This window comes from Nelumbo lutea, chromosome 5 (genome assembly GCF_056320005.1).
Source record: "Nelumbo lutea isolate HS-2025 chromosome 5, American lotus-T2T, whole genome shotgun sequence".
In the NCBI taxonomy this organism is placed as follows: domain Eukaryota; kingdom Viridiplantae; phylum Streptophyta; class Magnoliopsida; order Proteales; family Nelumbonaceae; genus Nelumbo; species Nelumbo lutea.
Genome location: NC_142688.1, coordinates 60,652,787 through 60,675,517, shown reverse-complemented (window position 1 = coordinate 60,675,517; position 22,731 = coordinate 60,652,787). Strand labels below are relative to the sequence as shown.

The window sequence follows — 22,731 nt, the reverse complement described above, 5'->3', positions numbered from 1 at the left end:
GAACTAATCTTCAGCATCTTTTGCACAGGTTGGCTGCTGCCCTGCTGTAGACTTGAATCCTCTTTCTCTTACTTGCTAGGCTGAGATTTTACCATTGCATATGGATCACAAATTGCAGCTTAGGTGTAAACTTTTCAATAACCAGGGAATTTGTTAAGAAGTTCAAGCATACTCTTGAACTTGAAAATACTCTAGTTTGGCCCCATTGCCCCAGTAATGGGGGGTTTGCTAGTCAGCTTGTTTAGTCACTTAAGCAAACTTCTGTAAATGATCTTCATATCTTCCACATGGTAATTTAGTTTGAGGCTCAATGGGAGTTTCCATATTCTTCACCTCAGCCTTTGTTCATGGAAAAAAGATTTCAGCCTAAAATTCCACCCCATTTTCTCAAAATAGAACCTTTTTTTATAAGCAACTTTTATATTAAAAATATTGTAACTTTAGATGGTTATAATTGATTGGAATTGGAGTATGTCTAATACAAGATTAGCAATCAAAAAGATATAATATAAGGTTGGGTATAGGCTGACACTAATCTGGACTATAGGGTTGCACACATGGCCTATTAGAAAGGGCAGCCCAGTGCACGAGGCTCCTTCCAATGCAGGGTTTGGCCCCGGATCTAAGTCCACAAGCTCCAAGGCATGTTCTAGATGAAATTCCACTAGGTGTTTGAATTTTGAAAGGTAGTAAAATTTTGTTAGGCTACCAAAAAATGCAATTCAGTGGTGGTAAAATTTATTAATTTATTATAAATTAATAAATATGCATTATATATTTGAGTGGTTTAAAGGATGTGTAAGAGGTTTAGACTTGGATTGGATCTAGGTATATCATAACTTTGTCCTAGATTCATTTAATTAGATTTAGGCATTTAGGCAGACTGTATCTTCAATGAAATGAAGTGCAAAAGTACCCTATGGGTTGAAGCCACAATCTTTCACTTGTGGAGGGGGTTGTATATTTGATTATTCTTGTGACCATCTTGATCATCCTTCAACTTGTTACTATTCTTACAGTGATGATAATGACCATCACCCCATGCATTTGTTCCTTTTTCTATTATTGATTACTAACCTTACCAATGGATAACCTTTTACCATCCTTGTTTATTTCAGTTTACTCCCATCAAATGGATAAAAAGTGGATAAACGATCAATCAAGACAAAGTGAAGAATACATTAGGGGGGTTTTTTAATTTTCTCAATTTTGCATTTGAGAGGTCATCTAAAGATGGGGAAATCTTGTGTCATTGTGTCAAATGCGTCAATCTTCGTTGGCATAGTAAGGAAGATGTTTCTAGTCATCTAATCTTTAATGGCTTCCTCAAAGGTCATGCTCAATGGATTTTTCATGGAGAGAATTCAAGTGCTTCTATTTTACTAGTGGCCTTACAGAGCAAGATGGCAAGTTTCAACATGACATACCTGGTTTATTACAAGATGTTTTTCAAATGCATACAGTGGATGAAGGTCGAGATGTCAATATTGAAGGAGAGAATGCATAGGAGATCATGGAAGAACAAGGTGTTCGACAACCTAGAGGGGGGAGCACTACAGATAGGTTTTATGAGTTATTGAAAGATGCTGAACAAAATCTCTACCCAAATTGCACAAAGTACACAAAGTTGTCATTCATTGTGCATTTGTACCACATAAAATGTCTTCATGGGTGGAGTAATAAATCATTCTCTATGTTATTGGAGATATTAAGAGATGCATTGCCAGATGGGAATACCTTACCTGAGTCATACTATGATACAAAGAAGCTCACCAAATGGGCATCGAAACTCTTCGACTTCAAGCCATCATCCTCATGGAAATCAAAGTAGTGATATTTATAATAATTATTTTACTTTATTTGTTTTGTTGTATTTTATTTTACTTTAGGTGTTTCAAGAATAGCTGCTTGCTTTAACTATCTAAGGATTTTTTTTCCATTCTTTTATTTATTTCATTTTACCTTTCATTTCTATAGGTAGAGAAAACTCAACTTCATGAAGAGGAACTCTTACTGTTGCTTGAAAAATCAATTTCAAAGCCATGGGCATGCTTTTTGCTGGTTCTAGCATATTGGAGAAAATAAGTTGGTGGTTTATCAAACTATTGCTTGGACGATGTTAAAAACATATTTTTTGGTTTCAATGAAAATTTAGTTTTTTTTATGTATAGTTGTTCTTTCTATGTTTGTCATTTTGGTTGAATAGGAATCTAGAGAAATCATTCTTTAATGTACAGGTGTTCTCTTTGTGCTGGACATTTTAGGCAAACAGGATTGTAGGGAAATATAATTAAAAAAAAAAACTATACCGACGGACTATTTCTATTAGTATGGCCTGAACCTATATCGACAGACTACTTGTGTTGGTATAGCTTGAACCTATATCGATGGACAACTTGTGTTGGTATAGCTTGAACCTATACCGACAGACTACTTGTGTTGGTATAGCTGAACCTATACCGACGGACTTCTGTTGGTATAGCCTGAACCTATACCGGCGGACTACTTCTGTTGGTATAGCCTCAACCTATATCGACGATTTAGCAAGCTATCGGTATAAGGTGTAGACACCTATATCAATGCTATCTTACCAGATGCATCGAATGACCGTCAGAGTAGCTCATTTAGGGCTATACCGATGGATAATATACCTATACCGATGGATTGGGTCCATCGGTATAAGGCATATTTTCTGTAGTGGGAGATAGACTTGATGCGGTCTCCATTTAGTTTCTTCATGGCAAATGGAATCACGGGGAAAGAAGAAATGAATAATTCCAATTGGCTATCATCAGCCCATATTCTCATATAATTCTCTATGGAGAAAGAGGATCTTCCTCTAAATTCTTAGCATGATGTTGTAATGAGTTAATGTTCTCATATTGAAGTGAACCATAAGTTCAATGGAAACAATCAAAACTAGTGTGTGGATATCAGTAGTAAATTCCAGTAGTGATTTGAAGTATCACTTTGTATACTCTCTGTAAATTGTTCTACATAGACGGAGTTGGCTCTATATTGATCAGATGAGATCTAAGGGTAACAATGTAACTATACACATTTTCCATCTTAGTCATTGATGGAAGGGAGGTATTTGTCTATTTTTTCAAAAATAGAAGGGAGGTTTTTGTTAAAGTGAAACTATAGGGAAGGATTTTATGATTGTCAAAAACTTTAGGGGATGTATTTGTATTTTACCCTTTAAGTTACTCCATCTCTTACTAATGGGGGGTAAAGTTGTAATCTTATGTTTTTTAATGTTGCCCTAATAAAAGTATCATTTTGATGGGCTAGGAAAAGTTAAGTTGCACTATCTAAATTTCTTCTTCTTCTTGAATTAGAATACAAACAATTTACACCTATTATACTTCTTAGGTTCCAACAAGACCTTCAAGTGGATAAACTTACAAGTGCTATCAACCTTTGTAGCATTCACTCCTTGAACACTTAACAACTATTAGCTAGAAACAACTAATTGGTTAAATACAATAAATATAATGATAAGATAAACAAATAATCAAAGATAATGCCTTTACTAAGTGGAAATGTAGATATAAATCAAACTATTCAAATGCAAGAATGAGTATAAAAAACCATGGGCTATGCACTTAAAGAAATTAAAGATTCTTGGAGAGAACTAGTATAACACAAATAACTTTATTAAGCTTCTTCTCCAAAAATGAAACTATTTTAGCTAAAAATCTCTTTAAACAAAGTTGCTCACTTGATAACGCTCTCTTTTTAACTTTTCACAATATATCTCAATGCACTTTGTTGAGATTTTCATCTCGAACTATTGTATAAATAACATGAATTTGCTTAAAGAGTTTATGAGAATTATAATTAAGTAATTGGGAATAGATTAAACCATTCTAAAAAATGTTTAGACCATATTCCCAACATTGTTAAAGGCTTATTAGAAGAGAAAGGAGACGTTGAGCCTTCAAACAATCAAAAAGCTTCTTGTTCTTCATGAAGTAGTTAATTGACATGACTAGGTAGTTGATTGCTTCAACCTTGTCAGGAGTAGGTGACAACTACCAAGTTCAAGTAGGTTACTACTTGAAAGAGAGAATCATTTCTCTTTAGTAGTTGACTACTACCTCTTGGTAGTTGACTACTTAAAGCAATAATCTCTCGATTGATAGACATAGTCAAATACCCTTACTTCATTAGTCAACTATTAACCAAGGTCAATGCGACACCAAGCTTAACTCTCATAGATAGTCAACTATTACTTCATGGGTAGTCGACTACTCGACAACACCTGTCTTGGTTGTCACGGGTAGTGGACTATTTGCCTTATGGGCAGTTGACTGATGGTTATATCCAACCTTAGAAACTTTATGCAAATGACTTCTAAGGTCTAAAAGTTGACTTCTTAGGCATATCCACAAAAAAATTTCATAGTTAAAACTTTAAAAATTTAGGGAACGCCTAGCCATGACCATTGGTCTATAAGTTTTTGGATATATCGAATTAGGTTAGTTAAGCCCATATTATGCATTTTGCAAATGATAACATCAAGCCCTAAATAAATGAAAACAATTTGTAATCTTTGGAACTTGATATCTTCTTCTTTTTCAAGGTAGCTTGGAGAATGTTTGTTCCACCATTTGATACAACTACTCTTCTTTGCCTTTGATTGTGCGATATAGTTGAACATTTGATTGTGCGATATAAGTGGTGGAACAAACATTCTCCAAGATAGGGTCAATGGTATATGTTTTGATGGTGGAACAAACATTCTCCAAGATAGGGTCAATGGTGAAACAAACATCCACATATAGGGTCAAGTGGAACATTTGATTGTACAACTCAAGATAAGTGTACAACTATATCAAGTATATAGGGTCAATGGTACTAACATTTGATTGTGCGATATAATAAATTACCCTAAAAGGCATAAGTAACTATTCATGACAACCGAGGCATGAAAATGTTAACTTGTTAAATATAATCAATAACTTGTGATAATTGAGCTATAAAATGGCCACACTATGAAGAGTAGTCCATTACCAAAAATAATGTAGTCAACTTACTCTGACAGACTGAGTTAAAACACATATCACTTGATTGAATTAGAGCACATTTTCCCCCTTCATTTAGTAGATAACTACTAGATTTTAGTAGTCGACTACTTTAATGAATTTTATTTTTTGAAGGCTTAAGCGATTATTTCTATCTTTGGTAAGCTTTCTATCATGTTGAAGACATTTTGAATGTTTACTAAGTACAAGAAGCCCCTCTAATGGCCAGAAAATGGTTACTTTCTCTCAAAGCCTCTATAAATAAATGTGTTTATCTTGATTTAAAACAATAAGAATCATTTAATCAAGAACAAGTTGTGCTATTAGTGTGAATTATCTTTTGTTGTTTTTGAGAGCAAGTTAGTAAGAGTATCTTTTTGAAAAATATTTTTGAGCTTTAATAGTTTTTAGAGGTGAGAAAAACTAAGAAGCCTTTGAGCTCTTACATTTTTACTTACTTATTGAGAGTCTCTTCTTAGAGTTGGGCATTTTGAAATTATATATACTCTTCCAATTAAGTAGTTTATGCTTGTATTTTTATTTGCCTATTTTGGAGACATTTATATCTTGCTATTCTCTGCTATACAGGTAATATCTTTGAGTGCATGTAGGTGTTCTAGTTTGAGTAACATTTGATATTTGGTAGATATACAAAAGCTCTATTAGGTTAGGTTTAGGTAGACACTCATAAGTTCTACCAAGTTAGGTTGGGCAAGCATTAGTAGGCTCTGCCAAGTTAATGCAAGCACTTGGAAGTCCTATTGGTTATAAGGCTTTGTTAGTGGAAATCCTCAAAGGCTGTCTGAGGTATAGGACTTTTGGGTGCTTTCTTGTCCTAACAAACCAATTGGTTTGTTGTGTGCCTTTCTTTGTGCTCTCTTGTCCTATCATTTTTTTTTTAAATTTTGTTTCAAGTTTCTATAGTTGCTTTGCTACTAACTCCACTAAATTCTTTAGCTAACTACAAAAGTGTGAGCATTTGGTTATCTTCTAGTTATTTCATTTTACTTTATTTTTTATTGATCTACAAGATATGTAGTTACTAAGCGACTAATTCTACTTGCCTTACTAATTGCACTAACTCCCTGAGGTTTAGTACTATTTTTTTAACAACTTGGTTCTCAAGTTGATTATTCTCTTGTAGTTGGTCCTCTTAGTTCTTTACTTGTGGGTGATCCTTAATCTCTAGTTGCAACTTTAGCACACATATCTTATGCTGCTGCCATTTTACATTTTATCTACCTTTACATTTCTTCAATTATATTGAACTTATTACTTGATCATTCTTTTATTTAAATGCAAAATCCACTAAGAATCCTTAACATTTACTTTACATTATTGTTTCATTTATTTCAACTACTTTGTATTTTAAGCATTTACATTTGAATATTGTTTTTTATCTTTATTCAAGTGCTAATCCCTGTAGTTATTATGATTACATTGTTTACTTGTTTGTTGTTACATACTTCAACAGTGAGTTGCTCATATTGATTATTCACTTGTGTCCACTGTTAAATAATCTGACTAAGTCTTTGTTCCACTACAATTTGTATCAAAGGTTTGTCTTCAAATTTATAGGAAAGGTATTTAAATTTGAACTATATAAAGTTTTAAACTACATCCAATTCACCCCTTCTTACTTAAGACTATCGAATTTATCAAATACTCTCAATGAATTTTTATAATCAAAACACATAGGATCAACATTTCCCACTTTCTCCTACCTTATTCTTTCTCATGGAAAGTGGAGACCACATGATTCCTTTCTGTGTAATAAAGCAAATACTACACACAACGAGGTGATGGTAGCCCTATGGCCCTACCACAAACATCACAAAATCAAAGATAATTAATTGAAATGACAACTTGAACGATTAGTACAAGCGATAGCCCTACTATGTTCCAAATTACCCAACTAGTCTGCCAAGTTATTGTCCTCTCAAAATACATACACTGGGATGTAATTAAACTAAAGTTTTGACAAACTATAGAATATTCTTCAAGAATAGTTTTAATATTCTAAGAATGGTCTTCAATTACTCTCAAGCCATTGATGACAACTAGTCTGGAATTCCGTTGAAGGCTTGAACTTGGAGGACCACCACCCATGCTTCTATCTTGTTGATTGAACACGAGCCAATCATCCTTATTCAGAGGAATGAAACCCTACCATCATTGTGTCTTGCAATCACTCCAATCACACACTGCCCATGCATGTCCTTAATTTCTTTGTTTCAAAATTAACCTTCACCCTTAGATGGATTCTTCCATCTGACTTGAACAATGTTCAAAATTTCAATATGACATGCCCTGTATTGGGCGTATCGTATCGCATTGGTGGCTTTAGGATACATTTATTTATTGGTGTTTCAAGAATTGGCCTCTTTTTAATGAAAAATATGATTAAAAATAGATTTAAAAACCAAGTTTTGAAAAAAAAACCAAAAAAACATAAAAAATGTATTATTTTAAGTACTGATACGTCCCTGCTGATACACATGGATATATCGATATTTTGAACCTTGGACATGAATGATTCTGTTTGACGTACAAGCCTAAGAGATTTATTCAAAGAAAAAAAAGATAGAAACCCCAAGAAATTCGTCCTAGCTTTTTCAATGATCATGAAGGAAGTATAGTGCATTGTTGAAAACCTTTTTGTTTCTATTTTTACAATGCCAATTTTGGGACCACTTGAATTTGCTTCCTACCTTACTCCCCTTGAATAAGTAACCTTCCTCTGGACTTATTTCACTTTTCATGTAATTTTTTTAGAAACTCTTTCATATAATTTGGAGATTACATCATTTTACTTCCTATTATGCTTGTTATAAACAAATAAAACAAAGTCAAATGTGAAGCAAAATTAAACCATAATTTCCTCCCTCTGGTATGCACATTAAAACCAATGCAAATTAGATTCACATTCCCCTATCCAGTTGTTCGAATCAATGTTTTTGAATCGCCATTGATTTAGACAATCGAACCGTTTGACCCACAAAACATCTAGGCAACCGGTTCTATTTTACCCCAAACTCGGTCTCTAGCAAAAAACCGTTGAATTGGTTAATGAATCTGAACAATTGAGCCGTCAACCCGTTTGACCCATTCAACGGTTTTAATTGTTTTTTATTTTAATTTTATTGTTAGAGTGGTCTATCCATTCGCACCGGGCAATCGAACTGTTAACCCAGAAATCGGTGGCCAAAACGGTTCTAATGGTCGGTTTTTAAAACAATGGTTCGAATGCCCATTTGCCACTGTAGCTAACAATTGATTGCTCAACAGTGGGAGTCACTAACAGGGGTTGTCATGCCGACAGAAACCCTTTATGTCTTTTGCTTTGGAAAGGAGACTTCAAAGAATAAAGGTTAATTTATAAATAGAACGGGTTACCGTTGTGAGCTTTTAACGTGGCAATATTCGGTTGGACTCAAAGGAACAACTCCTTTTGAGCTTAAACGCAGACAATCCATCACCAGTATACATGTAAACACAGCGAATAGAGATAAGAGCTTTCCCTCCGCTGTCTATCTTTTCTTTGAGAGGAATCTCATGCCTTGTATTAAAGATTTCACTTGCCGTTATTCCACACTTTCTTTTGTGGGTCCTCGGCCAAGCTTTATAGCTGCCTTACAACCACCAGAGAGCCTTTCTGCTCTCTCCAACTTTCGCCAATGGTGGGAAAGCTAGCGGAGGAGGAGCTTCTCAGAGCAAATCCTCTGCAGAAACCAATTCCTGGGTCTCACCTCTGAATCTCCAAAGAAAAAGAAGAAATGGGCAAAAATAAATGTTCATCTGCACGCAGCGAAATACAGAAGCTCATCGGATACACATTCAAGAACCCAGATCTCCTAGACGAGGCAAGAACCCATGGGTCCTCTAACCGAAGCCTGAATTACCACCGGCTGGAGTTCCTCGGAGATGCAGTCATCAGTTGTTTGATTGCTACCGTGCTTGTGGAGTCCGACGGAGGGAGGGAGCTCAATCAAGGCCAACTCACACTCCTACGGAAGGATATCGTTGACAACGAGAAGTTGGCGTGCGTCTGCATCTTTCATGACCTAAACAAATACCTGATTCACAACGAAAAGAAATTCCATAGCAGAGTAAATATCTCGATCTTTTGATCTTTCTTTTATTTTGTTTGCGTTTGTTCTTCTGAACCTGAACTACCTTTTGGATTCAACTGGGTATGGATTTCAACTCTTATCTATCCGTGTCTTATATCCAAGTGGCCATTTGACGGCTGAATTGGATGATCTATTTGCTTTATCTTTTAAGTCATCAAGGGGCTTTTGATAACAGCTGAAATGGCTGAACTAAATGGTTAATTGATGATACCTCCCCGAAGTTTCTGCTTGTGGCTGAACTTTTCCCAAGTTTGGTGATTGCAATAACCTCTCTTGAAGTTTCTGATATAATTGCAAGTTTGAATCGTCTAAAAAGAGGCATGGAAATGTCAAAATACCTACGGGTACTTACTTTTGACCAAAAATATTTATTTTCAAAATCTTCTCTTCATATGAATCGGTACTTCAAACTCTTTAAATTTCTTTTCTAAAATTGATTTGCTTTTCAAATTTGACTTTCATATCAATCACCCAAAGGTATATCTATAACTTTAAATTCTCTTTTTTTTTTTATCATAAAGTTTGTATTGTTTTTTCTGTATAAACCAACCTCGATAGTAACTGCATGGGTATTTTGGCCATTTTGTACATTTTATTAGAGGATTCTTTCAGAAGGGGTCTATTTGCAATGAGGGGGGGTAAATGGATTGAATTTGAATCAAATCAGGTATGTCCAAATTCAAATCTGATTAGAAAATTCGATATCCGACGGACATCGAATATTCAAACATCAATGTTTGAATTCAAATTCAATTATATATTCCAATATTCGATTCTATTCAAATTCTACTGATTAATTATTTTATGAATCGCTACTTCAAACTCTTTAAATTTCTTTTCTAAAATTGATTTGCTTTTCAAATTTGACTTTCATACCAATCACCCAAAGGTATATCTATAACTTTAAATTCTCTTTTTTTTTTCCATAAAGTTTGTATTGTTTTTTTCTGTAGAAACCAACCTCAATAGTAACTGCATGGGTATTTTGGTCATTTTGTGCCTTTTATTAGAAGATTCTTTCAGAAAGGGGTCTATTTGCGATTAGGGGTGTAAATGGATTGAATTTGAATCAAATTAGGTAATATCCAAATTCAAATCCAATTAAAAAATTCGATATCCGACGGACATCAAATATTCGAATATTCGAATATTCGATTCTATTCAAATTCGACTAATTAATTATTTTAGATAATTAATAAATATATAAAATAAATATTTTTTATATAAAAATGTATAAATAAATATGCATAAGAATTAAATAATCAATCGAATTCAGATATTTATCAAATCACTAAACTTCAAGGGAGGTTTTGACAGCAGTTAAAAGCTTCATGGGAGGTTTCTACAATTTACCCTTAAAGTTAAATAAGATATTTACCATGGAATATTATACAAGAATTTTCATTTTTATTCTTTCATCTTTATTTACCATGGCATATTATACAAGAAAGGTGTGGTCTCAGGCCTACATATTGCCCATTATTGTCTTTGGTTTGTGTGTAAGTCTTAAAAAAAGGTTAAGGATGATATGATTTTGATCCATTCGTAATAGGATGGAATATGGATCTACCCCTATCGTATTTGATATGATCCACCTCTATCAGATCTGATTTAATCTGATCTCTGTCTTTATTTATGTTTTACTATTAGTGATTGGTCTGATGTTGTATTTTTATTAGTAATAGGTTTATTTTCCATGAAAGTTATTTTCAATTCATTTTGTTCGTGATATGCAATATTAAAGTCATTTTAATTTCGTTTTACTAATAATATATTATGTTTTGATCATTTTTAATTTAAATTGTTGCTACTCAACATTCAATTTCAATTTGATTGTATCCAAATCTGATGGATAATATTTGATTTGAATTCAAATATTAACAAACCAAATTTGAATCTTGGTATGTCTAATTCCATCTGATCCATTTATCGCGCTACCTCTAGGCTGTGTTTGGTTTGAAGGAAAATGAAGGAAAAAGAAAGGAAAGGCAGAGAAAAGAAGGAAAAGGCAGGGAAGCTATATAAAGTAGGAGCCACATTTTGCCCCCACCTTTCTTGTTAATGGACTTAGTGGTAAGATAAAATTATGAAAATGCCCAATTAAATTCTATATTCTTTTGTGTTTTTCTAGGGTTTGACTATGATACTAGCTAGAAAGACATGATCCAAAAAATTTGTGATCAATCAGCTGGTATCATATTAACTTATCTGGTAGAATTTATCAGTATTAATGGGTGTCTTTTGATTGGTCAAAATTCTTCTAGTACCATGTCTTTTTAGCATCATAGACTTTCCATTTATTTTTCTTTATCTTCATCTTTTTCTTTATGTACAATTTTCTGTATTTTTCTTTATTTTTCAATTTTCCTTTTGTTGTCTTTTTTTTTTTTTGTAATTTCAGTGTTTTCTGTATTTTCCACTTTTCTTTGTTGTGTTTTCTGATTTTTTTTTGTTTTTAGTTTTATTTTCCTCTTTTTTTGTATTTCCTATATTTTACAAATTTTTAAATTTCCTTTATTTATTTTTTGTTTTTTTAGTATTTTATCAATTTTCTATAAAATAGTCTCAATATCAATTTGGGGTTTTAAAAATATTTAAACATACACATGACAATCATATAAGAATATTTTATGAAATTAACCAAAGAAGTACTAACGATGGGGGCAAAGGGCTGGAATCTGAAAATTCATGATGGGTGTTTGTCGCAAACGAAAATTTAGGACAGGTGTTTGCATGCTTTTTAAAAACGAACCGGTGATCGAGCCGGTCAGGGGTCTATTTACAAGTTCGAATAGTCCAACTGTTCAACCTGAATGACTGACCCGTTCTAACAAAAAATATTGAAAAATGGTCAAAATTGTTCAAACAGTTAACCGACCGGTTCAGCGATTTGCTGACCAAAATCAACAGTTTTAGGGGAAAAAATAGATTTGGGGGAAAACGAAACTAATCAGATGACCGATTCCCAGTTTTTCCGGTCCGATCCAGTTTTAAAAACCATAGGTGTTTGTCACAAATGAAAGGAAAGCCCGGAGACCCTCTGTGAATTTTGAACACACCAGTGTTTTAATCACACACTAAAACATTTTGTTTTCTAAACCAAGCACTGCGTTTTAAACAATCCCGTACGAGGTGGGATCTACCCAGTACCTTCACAGCTTCACTACCCTCCCCTCCCTTTCATATGCCCCCCCCCCCCCCCCCCCTCTCTCTCTCTCTAATAAAAAATCCTCCTAAGAGTTATGCACTCTCATGTATATTTGCATCGCTGTTTACAGCTTTCCCTTTCTCTCTATACCAAAGGTGACCCGTGCGATGCACGGAATGCTGTTTAAAAATAAAAAAATATACTTTTTAAGGGAGATAAATGAAGTAATAATGGTTCATGAAAGTATTTTATATTTTCTACTTATTTGAACCGCAACAATTCATGAAATAAATTTGCATTAAATTAAATTAATAAAAACAAAGAAAAAAACTTGAACCCAATGAACAAAACCAAAGAAAAATCTATTCATCGAAAAAAAAAGAAAAAACAAAGAAAAAACCTGACAACCCAAGGAAATGAGCAATGATTTGTTTAGATTGGTTCACCCCAATGTACTAGTGAGTCAATTTGGGGGGTTTTGACATTAATTTGGGTCCAAGATAAGATTCATATTTAAGTTGACCCATCACCTAACCCAATCCATCTAATTTACACTATCTATATATATAATACAAAGAGGAAAATAAAGATTTAATGGGGATGGGAGATGTTAGAAATATTATATTGACTCTTAAGGTTAGAGAGAGAGAGATTTAAGAATGGTTTTATTAGAGTAAATATGAATTTGATGGGAGACAATAAAAACCCACGAAGTTTCTAATGATATATATATATATATATATATTTATTTATTTGTTTATTTGTTTATTAGAGAATAAATATGGATCTATTAGTATGAAACGAAGAGCTTGGAAATAGTACGGTTGGAAATGTTCTGATGAAGACAATTAACACAAAAAAAAATGAAAGAAATTGATCTCCAATACTGCTGCAACTCTTGCAGTATGAAATTATTAAACCCCAATATTTCTTTTTATTGTGACATCCAGTTCAAAGAATTCAAACGAGAACTTAATGATAATCCGGAGCGTGATCAATGGAGGGGACTTGTCAGTGAACTAAAGGTTCTTGCAGATCTCGTTGAATCGCTTATTGGAGCTGTTTTCCTGGATAGTGACTACTCTCTCGAGAAAGCATGGAAGGTTTGTCTCACTCACTGTATCAATGTGTGTTGGGTTAATTGCCTATGTTTCGAGCAATATAATTTCATAAATTAAGATAATTAATTAGATAATGGGCACAAGGAGTGATGAGAAACAATTTTATTATGAAATATTAGATAGGGCTGTAAATGAGCTCTTAAGGCTCAGTTTGAAAGGAATTGAAATATAAAATATGTACAACACAAATACATATAAAATAATACAAAATACAAGATTTTGCACTCTATATATTTCTATTTGTACTCCTAAATCGAGCCTATTATTATGAAAAATTTATAACTAATAATTTCAATATTTTATATTTATTTAAATTTATTATATAAGTTAAAATGTAATTAGTTTTTTAATTAACTTCTTTAAGTATATTCTTATTTTAAAATTAATAAAACAAATTTGAATTTAATTAGAGATCCCTAGATTTGATTGGACTTGAACATATATAGATTTTCAATAATTAAACCGGATTTGGGTGTGGTTGGATCCCAATGCAATTTGATTAAAACCCTAATCATAAATATGATTGGATGTATTAAGACACCACTTATTTATTGGATATTAGTCCATTTAATGTGAAATAGATGATTCCCATGCAATGGGGTGTTCATAGAAAACCTACAGGCTTAGCATGGAATTAGATGTATTATATCAATCCTGCTACCTAGAAGGGGAAGTTACTTATACCTCTGTTAGGGTTTTGGTCGTGTACTAGGATCTCCCCTCTGGTTTACCTACATAGTTGCTGAAACATATACACGGCAGGGAAACCCTTCTTTTTGCTACTTTTTCCTTCAAACCAAATGTAGTTTTAGGGTAAATTTCTCAAACCTCCCTTGAAGTTTGGTAATTGCAATCATCTCCCTTGAACTTTCCTATATAGTTGTAAGTAGACCCATTTTGTTAGAATCCTCTAAAAAGAGGCATGAAAATGTTTAAAATACCCATATAGTTATTTTGATAAAAAGTATTTATTTTCCGAATTTTCTCTATATATGAATCACTATGCCAAATCCTCCTTATCTCTTTTCTTAAACTAGAAGGGGAAATTATTTATGGCTTTGGTAATGGTAAGGTTTGTAAAGGTTTTTCTACCTTTTCCCTTTTTTTTTTTCCTACTTTTTCCTTCAAACCAAATACAACCTTAGGGTAAATTTCTCAAATCTCCCCTGAAGTTTTTGGTTGTTGTTGAAACATCCTCTGAAGTTTGGTAATTGCAATTACCTCCCCTGAACTTTCCTACATAGTTGTAAGTAGACCCATTCTGTTAGAATCATCTAAAAAGAGGCATGAAAATGTTTAAAATACCCATTTAGTTATTTTAATAAAAACATTTATTTTCCAAATTTTCTCTACATATGAATCACTGTGCCAAACCCTCCCGATTTCTTTTCTTAAATTGATTTATTTTTCAAACTTTCCCTTTATATCAATTGCTTAAAGGTAAAGCTGCAACTTTCAATTTTCTCTCTCTTTGGGAAAATTCCTGATCGGTTCCTCAAAACCTGAGTTTGCCACAATTCCTCACTCATCTCTTCCTCCTGATGTAGTTGCTCTTAAACAAAGCCAGACGATTTTTCTCTTCCATCCTCTTCCTTGTCTTCTTCATCTTCATTTTCAGATTTATCGAAAGAAGGAAATTCTAAAGGATCTAGTTCAACACTCACTTGTTGATTATCCCCTAGGACGTCGACGAACTGATGTTGGACGGTTGATGAAGGACCATCGACCATCCTCCGTCAACCATCACCCCTATAATAAGTTACATAGAAAAATTATAGAAACAAAATAGCAAAACAAAAAAAAAAAAAAACCTTGTTTGTCTTCTTCGGCGTCGACAACTGGTGTTCATCTTCTCCGATGAGGGTAGGATTAAAAAAACTTCTAATGGCAGCAAATGCAATATGTTCCGGCGATATTTTCCCACATAAATGGAGAATATCTTCTTATGATGCTCTTTGGCGACGCTTTCTCATTGATTTCAGATTTTCTGGCATCATATTTTGTTTATCAGTGCCGGTAGGGAGAATTGATCTCTTCAAAATGTTAGAACAGTGAACAGTAGTTCCCACTCGCAGAGAAAAATTAATATAATGGAAGTCCGTTAACAACAGTACTGGATTATCGCGTTTTGAGAGTTTGGGCACTGGATTGTGGAATTTAAAGTTGGGAGACCACATTGTTACTAGAGCTAAAATACAAGGTACTGATTGGAAAGTTTCTCTTTCTTATTTTCATAAAAGTTGTATTGTCTTCAGGGGAGGTTTCAGTGATTTACCCAAGTTACTTATTTCAATTAGGAATGGCAACGGGGGCGGGGCACCCCTCTCCATCCCCACCCCGTGGCTAAAATCCTCTAACCAGTCCTCGCCCCATCCCCGGTATCAGGGTAAAGATTCAACCCCTACCCGTGGCCCCATCGGGGATGGGAATCCCGACATGTCCCCGCCTCGCAACCATTGAACTTGGGGAAGGGTAATCCCCTACATATCCCCGCCCCGATGTGGAAACTTAACTAGAGAAAACTTCTCTCCTCTTTTGGGCTTCATCGCCTTTTACTTTCATCCTTTTCTTTTTCTTCGAACAATTTGTGGAGTTTTACAACTTATATGGTTTTCTTCGATCTTCTAAAGCAGATTATAGGAGAAACTAAAACATGCAGAAGTAGGAGAAACGACAGAAATAGTATCTAATAACACTGAAGCCCACAAAGACATGTCAATCAGTACAAAAAATTTCTTATCCAAGTAAACAACTCGGGCTCTGTAATCTGTTAGTATAGATGACCCACGGGATACCGAGATCCATGAAAACTCTATGTACAATTCGGGCTCTGCTACGGCGGTGGCGGCGCCCAGCGGTCAGTGGACGAACGGAGAGAGGAAGAACGAAGAGTGAATCACTGCGGCGCCCCGCGGTCGGCAGTTCCTCTGTGCTATGGCGGTGGTGGCGATCGGTGGTTCCTCTTCTCTCCGGTTGGCAGGCAAAGTCTCTATGTGCGAAGGTCGAAGGAAGACGAAGAGTGAATCAGTAATCACTGTGAAGAGAAACAGGCACCAAGGCAAAACGTCAAAACTCAAAACTCAAAAGACAAATTCTCAAAACCGTCCTAACTTAAGGGTATTTTTATAATTCGTAACTGGGTCGGGGCGGGTACGAGGATTTGTAAGCAGACCCATCCCCGCCCCGTTCCTGGTCCGGGGCAAAAGAAAAATCCCCGAATCCGACCCGTATACATTTCTAATTGGGAAAAATCCACCCCGTTCGGGGCAAATTGGATCGGGGATCCGGTTTTGTGGATAAAATTGCCATCCCTAATTCTGATCCCCACTAATATGGCATGAGTTTTAAGGATGCAAGGCGTTCTAATTCTTCTTGTTTTCTACGTGGATAAAAATGCCCTGATTTATACTTTCTGAACAAACATTTTTTTTTCTTCAATAATGTGAAGGTGAGAATGATCAATTGAGAACTGGTTCAATAAATAAAATGAAATAAAATAAAATAAAATAAAATAAAATAAAATAATTTGAGTTAATAAGATTGTATTTATTGTTTATAAATGGGGGTACTATTATTGATTTTAGAATTTAACTTTTGGAGGCAAAACTAATTTTTACTATTGAGTGCATTTTGGTAATATATATTTGTCTTATTACCATCACTTCCATTATTTTAGGGCCTATAGTTGCAGCTTGGGTCAGGTGGGATTTGTTAATTTTTCAAAATTTTCAGGTTAGGCAATCGGAGCTTTGGTGTGGAACAGCCTTAACCCGAGCCAACCTAATGACCAGCCTCAACCTGATCCAGATGAACTGTCATCTGATTCAATAGGATTGGGTCAAGGCGGATTTCCATTTAACCTAATTTACAGATATTTGGGTTCAATTTAAATAAATTTATACTGATGCAAAATTGTGGCAGTGCAAATGATTTGAGTGTAAATTCTGACCTATTTTTGTTTTAAATTTTAACTTATTTTGTTTGATTGCATTATAAATGAAGCAAATCAAGACATGAGGCAGAATAAAGAAAAAACCCAAAACAAAATTTAATGAGAATTTGCATATATATATTTTTTTCACTCCCATGCATTTGTACTAGTGCAAATAAAATTGCACTGCAACCAAGCACAGCCTAAGGCTCAATTTGGAAAGAATACAAATACAAATATATAAAATATATACAAAATACAAGATTTTGCACTCTATAAATTTGTATTTATACTCTTTCCAAACTGAGCCTATGAAAATCGAACGGGGCGATCGAATATTTTATGAAACACAAAAAAGGAAAACCTAACAATTGTTTGGTTCTCATTTCATTTGCTAAGTTTGGCAGGTGTTTGTGAAGCTTCTGAAGCCACTGATCAATCCAGACAAAGTACGAAGGGATCCAAAGACAATGCTTAAGGAGCTTTGTGAGCAGATGGGATGGAAGGAACCCTATTATGATTACAGTGTGTGGGAAAAGAGAGGCATAGTTCGTGTTAGAGTGAATGGCTTTCCACCGTTTGAAAGTGGGAAACGCTGCTCCAACAAAGATGTGGCCGTTGCCCGTGCTGCAAAGGCTGCTTTAGAGTCAAACAGCCTCAAAGATTACTCAATCTCAATCTTCCTACAAGAATCTGAAACAATAAGGATAGTATTGAAAGCCCTCAAAGAGAAAGACACATTTTACAGCTCCAAAACCTAGCTAGTCATCTTCTTTTCTTGGCTTTTTTATACTTTGAAGGAGTGAGACATCAAAGTTTGGCTTGTGAAAAATAATAAATGTTGATGCTAAAGAATGTGCTCTGTGTGATGATACACCATATTTGATTATCTCTTTGGCAGTAAATTTCAAGTTATCCTCAAAAGCTATTAAAATTTTATCAAAGAAAAAGCTATTAAAGATTTTTCTTTTTGTAAGACAATGGATGCATATTTGAAGGTTGAAAGGTAAAAAGGTTCGGCTATCATATGGAAAAGATATGATATCGGAAAAACAATTGACCAATAAATTGGAATCATAAACATGATAGCAAATCAGAGCAAAGTAATTAACATATGCTGAGGCCGATGTTAGATGACAAAACTGAGATCTCACAATGATATTAGCAGAGCAAGATAACAGCCTCGTACTCGTAGGATTCATGATAGAGTGATGCTGCCTAGCCGAGTGTAACTGAAGGACAAAGTAATTAACATGATTTCATGAAGCCAACCAGAATTCATTAGGCTCAGGTTGGAAGGAGTATAAATACAAATTTGTAGAGTGTAAAACCTTGCATTTTGTATTACTTTATATGTATTTGCACTGTACATATTTATATTTGTACTCTTTCCAAACTAAGCCAATAGGAAACCTCGCGAGGCAGCATCTAGAGCACGGAACATGCGAGATTTAAATGCATCTACACGTCTCTGATGACCTAGCCTCATGATTATATCCAACCTCGCAAGGTTGGATTAGAGCCTTGATAAATTTGTTAGAAGCATCTTGCTAAAGAAAAAGTGGAAGCATTGCTTGATTTAGTTGAATGAGTTAAACTTCATCAATACCATCACCACTATCTCCAAAATTGAGGATTACTCCAAAGAACTCAAAAAATGAACAAACTATAAGTGCTAAAAAGATTTTGGACTAGTACAACAAGATTGGTGCTATAAAAACTCATCAAGGAGGAAAGAAGCATCAAGTCCTTGGTCTAAGTGTCATATCTTTTTTTTTTTTGTTTTTGACGTAATCATTTGTTTGAGATACACAATGCAAGATTCTCAATAAGATCAAACTTAGTAAAATCAACCTTCAGAGCAATAACTAGAATAGGTTTGATTCCTAGGAGTAAGAACCAAAGGAAAAAAATAAAACTATAATAGTAATAGAAAGGAGAGAATTTATGAGAGAAGAGAAGAAGAGTAGAAAGAAGGAAGAAAGGGAAGAGAAGCCAATAATAGTGGTTGCTCTTTCCCATTATCGTTCTATACTTAAGAAAAGAATGAGTACAATGTCAAATATATCCTTGACAGGGTGGTTATTACTAACAACTAATAAAAAGGAAATAAGCTACTACTTAAACAACTTCTAACTAAAGGATAGTAATCCCAACATGCTAATTAAACAAAATAAATAAACTAAGCAAACAAATAACAATAGAATTTTCAACACCCTCTCAATTTGGGAATGTAACTTGTGTATGCCATGTTCAAGTTTGCTCTTTGTAATTCCCCATCAGCCAACTCTGAGGTAGGAGAAACATATGGTATAAAAATTTTTCCAGCTGTTACCCTCTCTTATAAAGTTCCTATTAACATCATTATGCTTTGTCCTATCATGCTGGACCGGATTATGAATGATGTTGGTTGCTACTTGATTATCAAAGTACAACGTCATAGGTTCCTTAGTAACAATCCCAAGCTCACCTAACAAGGACTTAATACAAATAAGTTCTAAGACATCATGTGCCATAGATTTGTACTCTGCTTATAGACATGATCAAACTCCTTATGTAGATATTCTATCACCTAGGAACCCTACCCAATATGCATTTGTATAGGCCTCCAATTTCAAGTACCCATGATCAACAAATAATAGTCCTTTGCAATAATGTTTTTTCAAGTAAGCAAGAATCCTATCAATAGCCACCCAGTGCTGAACCTAAGGAGCATGCATATATTGACTCCCAACACTGAAAACATAAGAGATATATGGATGGGTCATGCACAAATATAGTAGTCATCCCACCATCTTTTGATACTTATCCACATCCTTTACCAACTCACCATTTGAGTGTTAATCCTGTGGTTTTAATATAGGAGTATTATCCGGTTTAACTTCTATTTTCCTAGTTTTCTATAGTAAGTTCAACACATACTTCCTCTAATGAATATTTCGTGTTTGGATCTTACAATTTCAATCTTTAGAAAATACTTCATCTTACCTAGAACCTTAATTTCAAATTCCTACTATAATGACTTCTTTAGTTCATCAATCTCATTGAGATCATTCTTTATAACCACAATATCATCCACATATACAATCAACATTGATATAACTGATTCTCTCCTCTTGGTAAAGAGTGTATGATCTGGTTGAGTCTGTGTATATTAAAAGCGAATTAATTCTCCTCTAAACATGTCAATCCATGCTCTAGGTGATTGTTTCAAGCCATATAAGGACTTTTTTAATTTGTATACCATCCTACCCACATCATCATAAAAGCCAGATAGAAGTTCCTATACATTTCCTCTTGTGAATCACTAATAAGGAGGGAATTTTTGACATCAGGTTGGAAGAGTGACCATGAATAAGTAGCCAATGACAAGAGTGTAATCTTTCCTGGATAGAGAGAGACGAGAGAGAAGAGAAGAGAGAAGAGAGAAGAGAGGAGAAGAGAAGGGAGAGAGAGATTCGATTGGGAATAAAAAACTATAGCTGGTGGAACCCAACTTATTATTTATATTAACTTAATATAAAGAATAAGAAAAATACAATTATGCCCCTACCGGCACTCCCTACTAATAAACAAGTAAGAAGGAAATAAAAGACACTAGCTGACAGCATCTTAGGCTGACAAAATGCTACCAACAACTGTAAAATAACAAAATAAACAACCCTCACAACACTCCCCTTCAAGTTGGGCTGAATATGTCTATCATGCCCAACTTGTCACATAACTCATTGTGCCGAGAGTATGGAAGTCCTTTTGTGAGGACATCAGCAAGTTGTTCCTTGGAGTTGACATATGGGATGCAAATTCCACTTTTTTTCCAATATTTCCCTTATGAAGTGTTTGTCCACTTCAATGTGCTTGGTCCTCTAATGTAGGATAGGATTGCTGGCTATGTTTATGGCTGCTTTGTTGACACAGTAAAGAGGCATAGGATTATGAACATCAACTCCAAGCTACCCAAGAAGGTTGTTTAGCCAAAGAACTTCAGCCACCCCATGTGCCATATCTCTATATTCCACTTCAGCATTTGACCTTGTTACCACACTTTGTGGAATTTCTTGCTTTTCCAGGTCACTAGATTTCCTCCCACAAATTTACAATACCCACTTGTGGAATTCTGTCATCTACAACACCTGCCTAATCAGCATCTATAAAGACCTTCACCTTTAGGTGATTATGTTTACTGAATGGTAGACCTGCCATTGAATACTTTTTTAAGTATCTAAGGACTCTCTCTGCTATATCCATGTGTGGTTTCTTAGGAGATTGCATAAATTGGCTTAGGACCCCAACTAAATAAGCAATGTCTGGATGGGTCATGGACAAATAAATTAACTTTTCCACTAACGTTTGAAACTATTTCACGTCTTTCAGAGGTTCACCATCACAATCACCCAATTTATGATCAACATCGATATGGGTATCTGTTGGCCTTGCACCTAACTTGCCTGTGTCTTGTAACAGTTCAAAGGTGTACTTCCTTTGAGAAATGAAGATACCCCTTTTTAAGTGGGCAACTTCAATTCCAAGAAAATACTTTAGAGGACCTAAATCTTTCACTTCAAACTTAGATGTAAGGAATTGTTTGAACTTTTGTATTTCTGAACTCCAAATTCTTGTAATGATGATATCATCCACATACACTATCAATACAACAACTTGTTCTCGACATCTCTTCACAAAGAGTGTGTGATCAGACTGACATTGCTTGAACCCTACTTACCGAACTGCCATATGAAACTTATTGAACCAAGCCATGGGAGATTGTTTTAAACCATAAAGAGACATTCTCAGCTTGCACATCTTATTTTCACTTCCCTTGGCATAGAATCTAGGGGGTTGAACCATGTACGCCTCCTCCTCTAGGTCACCATTTTAAAAGGCATTCTTTAGGTCCAGTTGATGCAATTCCTAGTCAATGTTAGCAGCTAATGATAAAAGAACTCGAATTAACTTCATCTTAGCTACTGGAGGAAATGTCTCATCATAGTCAACCCCGTATATTTGAGTGTACCCCTTGGCTACTAATCTTTCTTTGTACCTTTCAATTGTCCCGTCTACTCTGTGTTTAACTATAAATACCCACTTACACCCCACTGGGTCTTTCCCTCTTGGAAGATCCACCAATTCCTAAGTTCGATTTTTATGGAGGGCATTAATCTCCTCCTTCATAGCATTTGTCCATTCAGGGTATTTTAAGGCCTTTACAATATTTCTAGGTACAGGGATGCAATTAACTATAGATAGGAAAGCATGGTATGAGGGGGAAATGTGATCATAAGAGACATACTGGGTAACGGGGTGTTTGGTAGTGCATGATCTGACCCCCTTTCTTTGAGCAATAGGAATGTCAAGGTCATTCACAGTA

General features: G+C 34.7%; 1 protein-coding gene across 2 annotated transcripts; it reads left to right on the top strand.

Moving 5' to 3' along the window:
- The first annotated feature begins 8,521 nt into the window (after window positions 1-8,521).
- On the top strand, window positions 8,522-18,287 carry LOC148852669 (ribonuclease 3-like protein 3). 2 transcript variants are annotated; one of them, XM_088946885.1, is made up of 3 exons: window positions 8,522-9,139; window positions 13,262-13,414; window positions 17,771-18,287. In XM_088946885.1, the coding sequence occupies exons 1-3, from the start codon at window positions 8,807-8,809 to the stop codon at window positions 18,122-18,124; spliced, it is 840 nt and encodes a 279-aa protein (XP_088803011.1). In that variant the 5' UTR covers window positions 8,522-8,806; the 3' UTR covers window positions 18,125-18,287. The 2 variants fall into 2 exon arrangements, with proteins under 2 accessions (XP_088803011.1, XP_088803012.1); XM_088946886.1 differs by lacking the exon at window positions 13,262-13,414 and having other exon boundaries at window positions 8,543-9,139.
- Window positions 18,288-22,731: the final 4,444 nt, after the last annotated feature.

Excerpts from the sequence above, each read along its gene's own strand:
- LOC148852669 (XM_088946885.1), top strand. The coding sequence starts at position 8,807 with ATGGGCAAAAATAAATGTTCATCTGCACGCAGCGAAATACAGAAGCTC. Across the intron at positions 9,140-13,261 it reads AAAAGAAATTCCATAGCAGA|TTCAAAGAATTCAAACGAGA; the intron begins GTAAATATCTCG and ends TGTGACATCCAG. Across the intron at positions 13,415-17,770 it reads CTCTCGAGAAAGCATGGAAG|GTGTTTGTGAAGCTTCTGAA; the intron begins GTTTGTCTCACT and ends TAAGTTTGGCAG.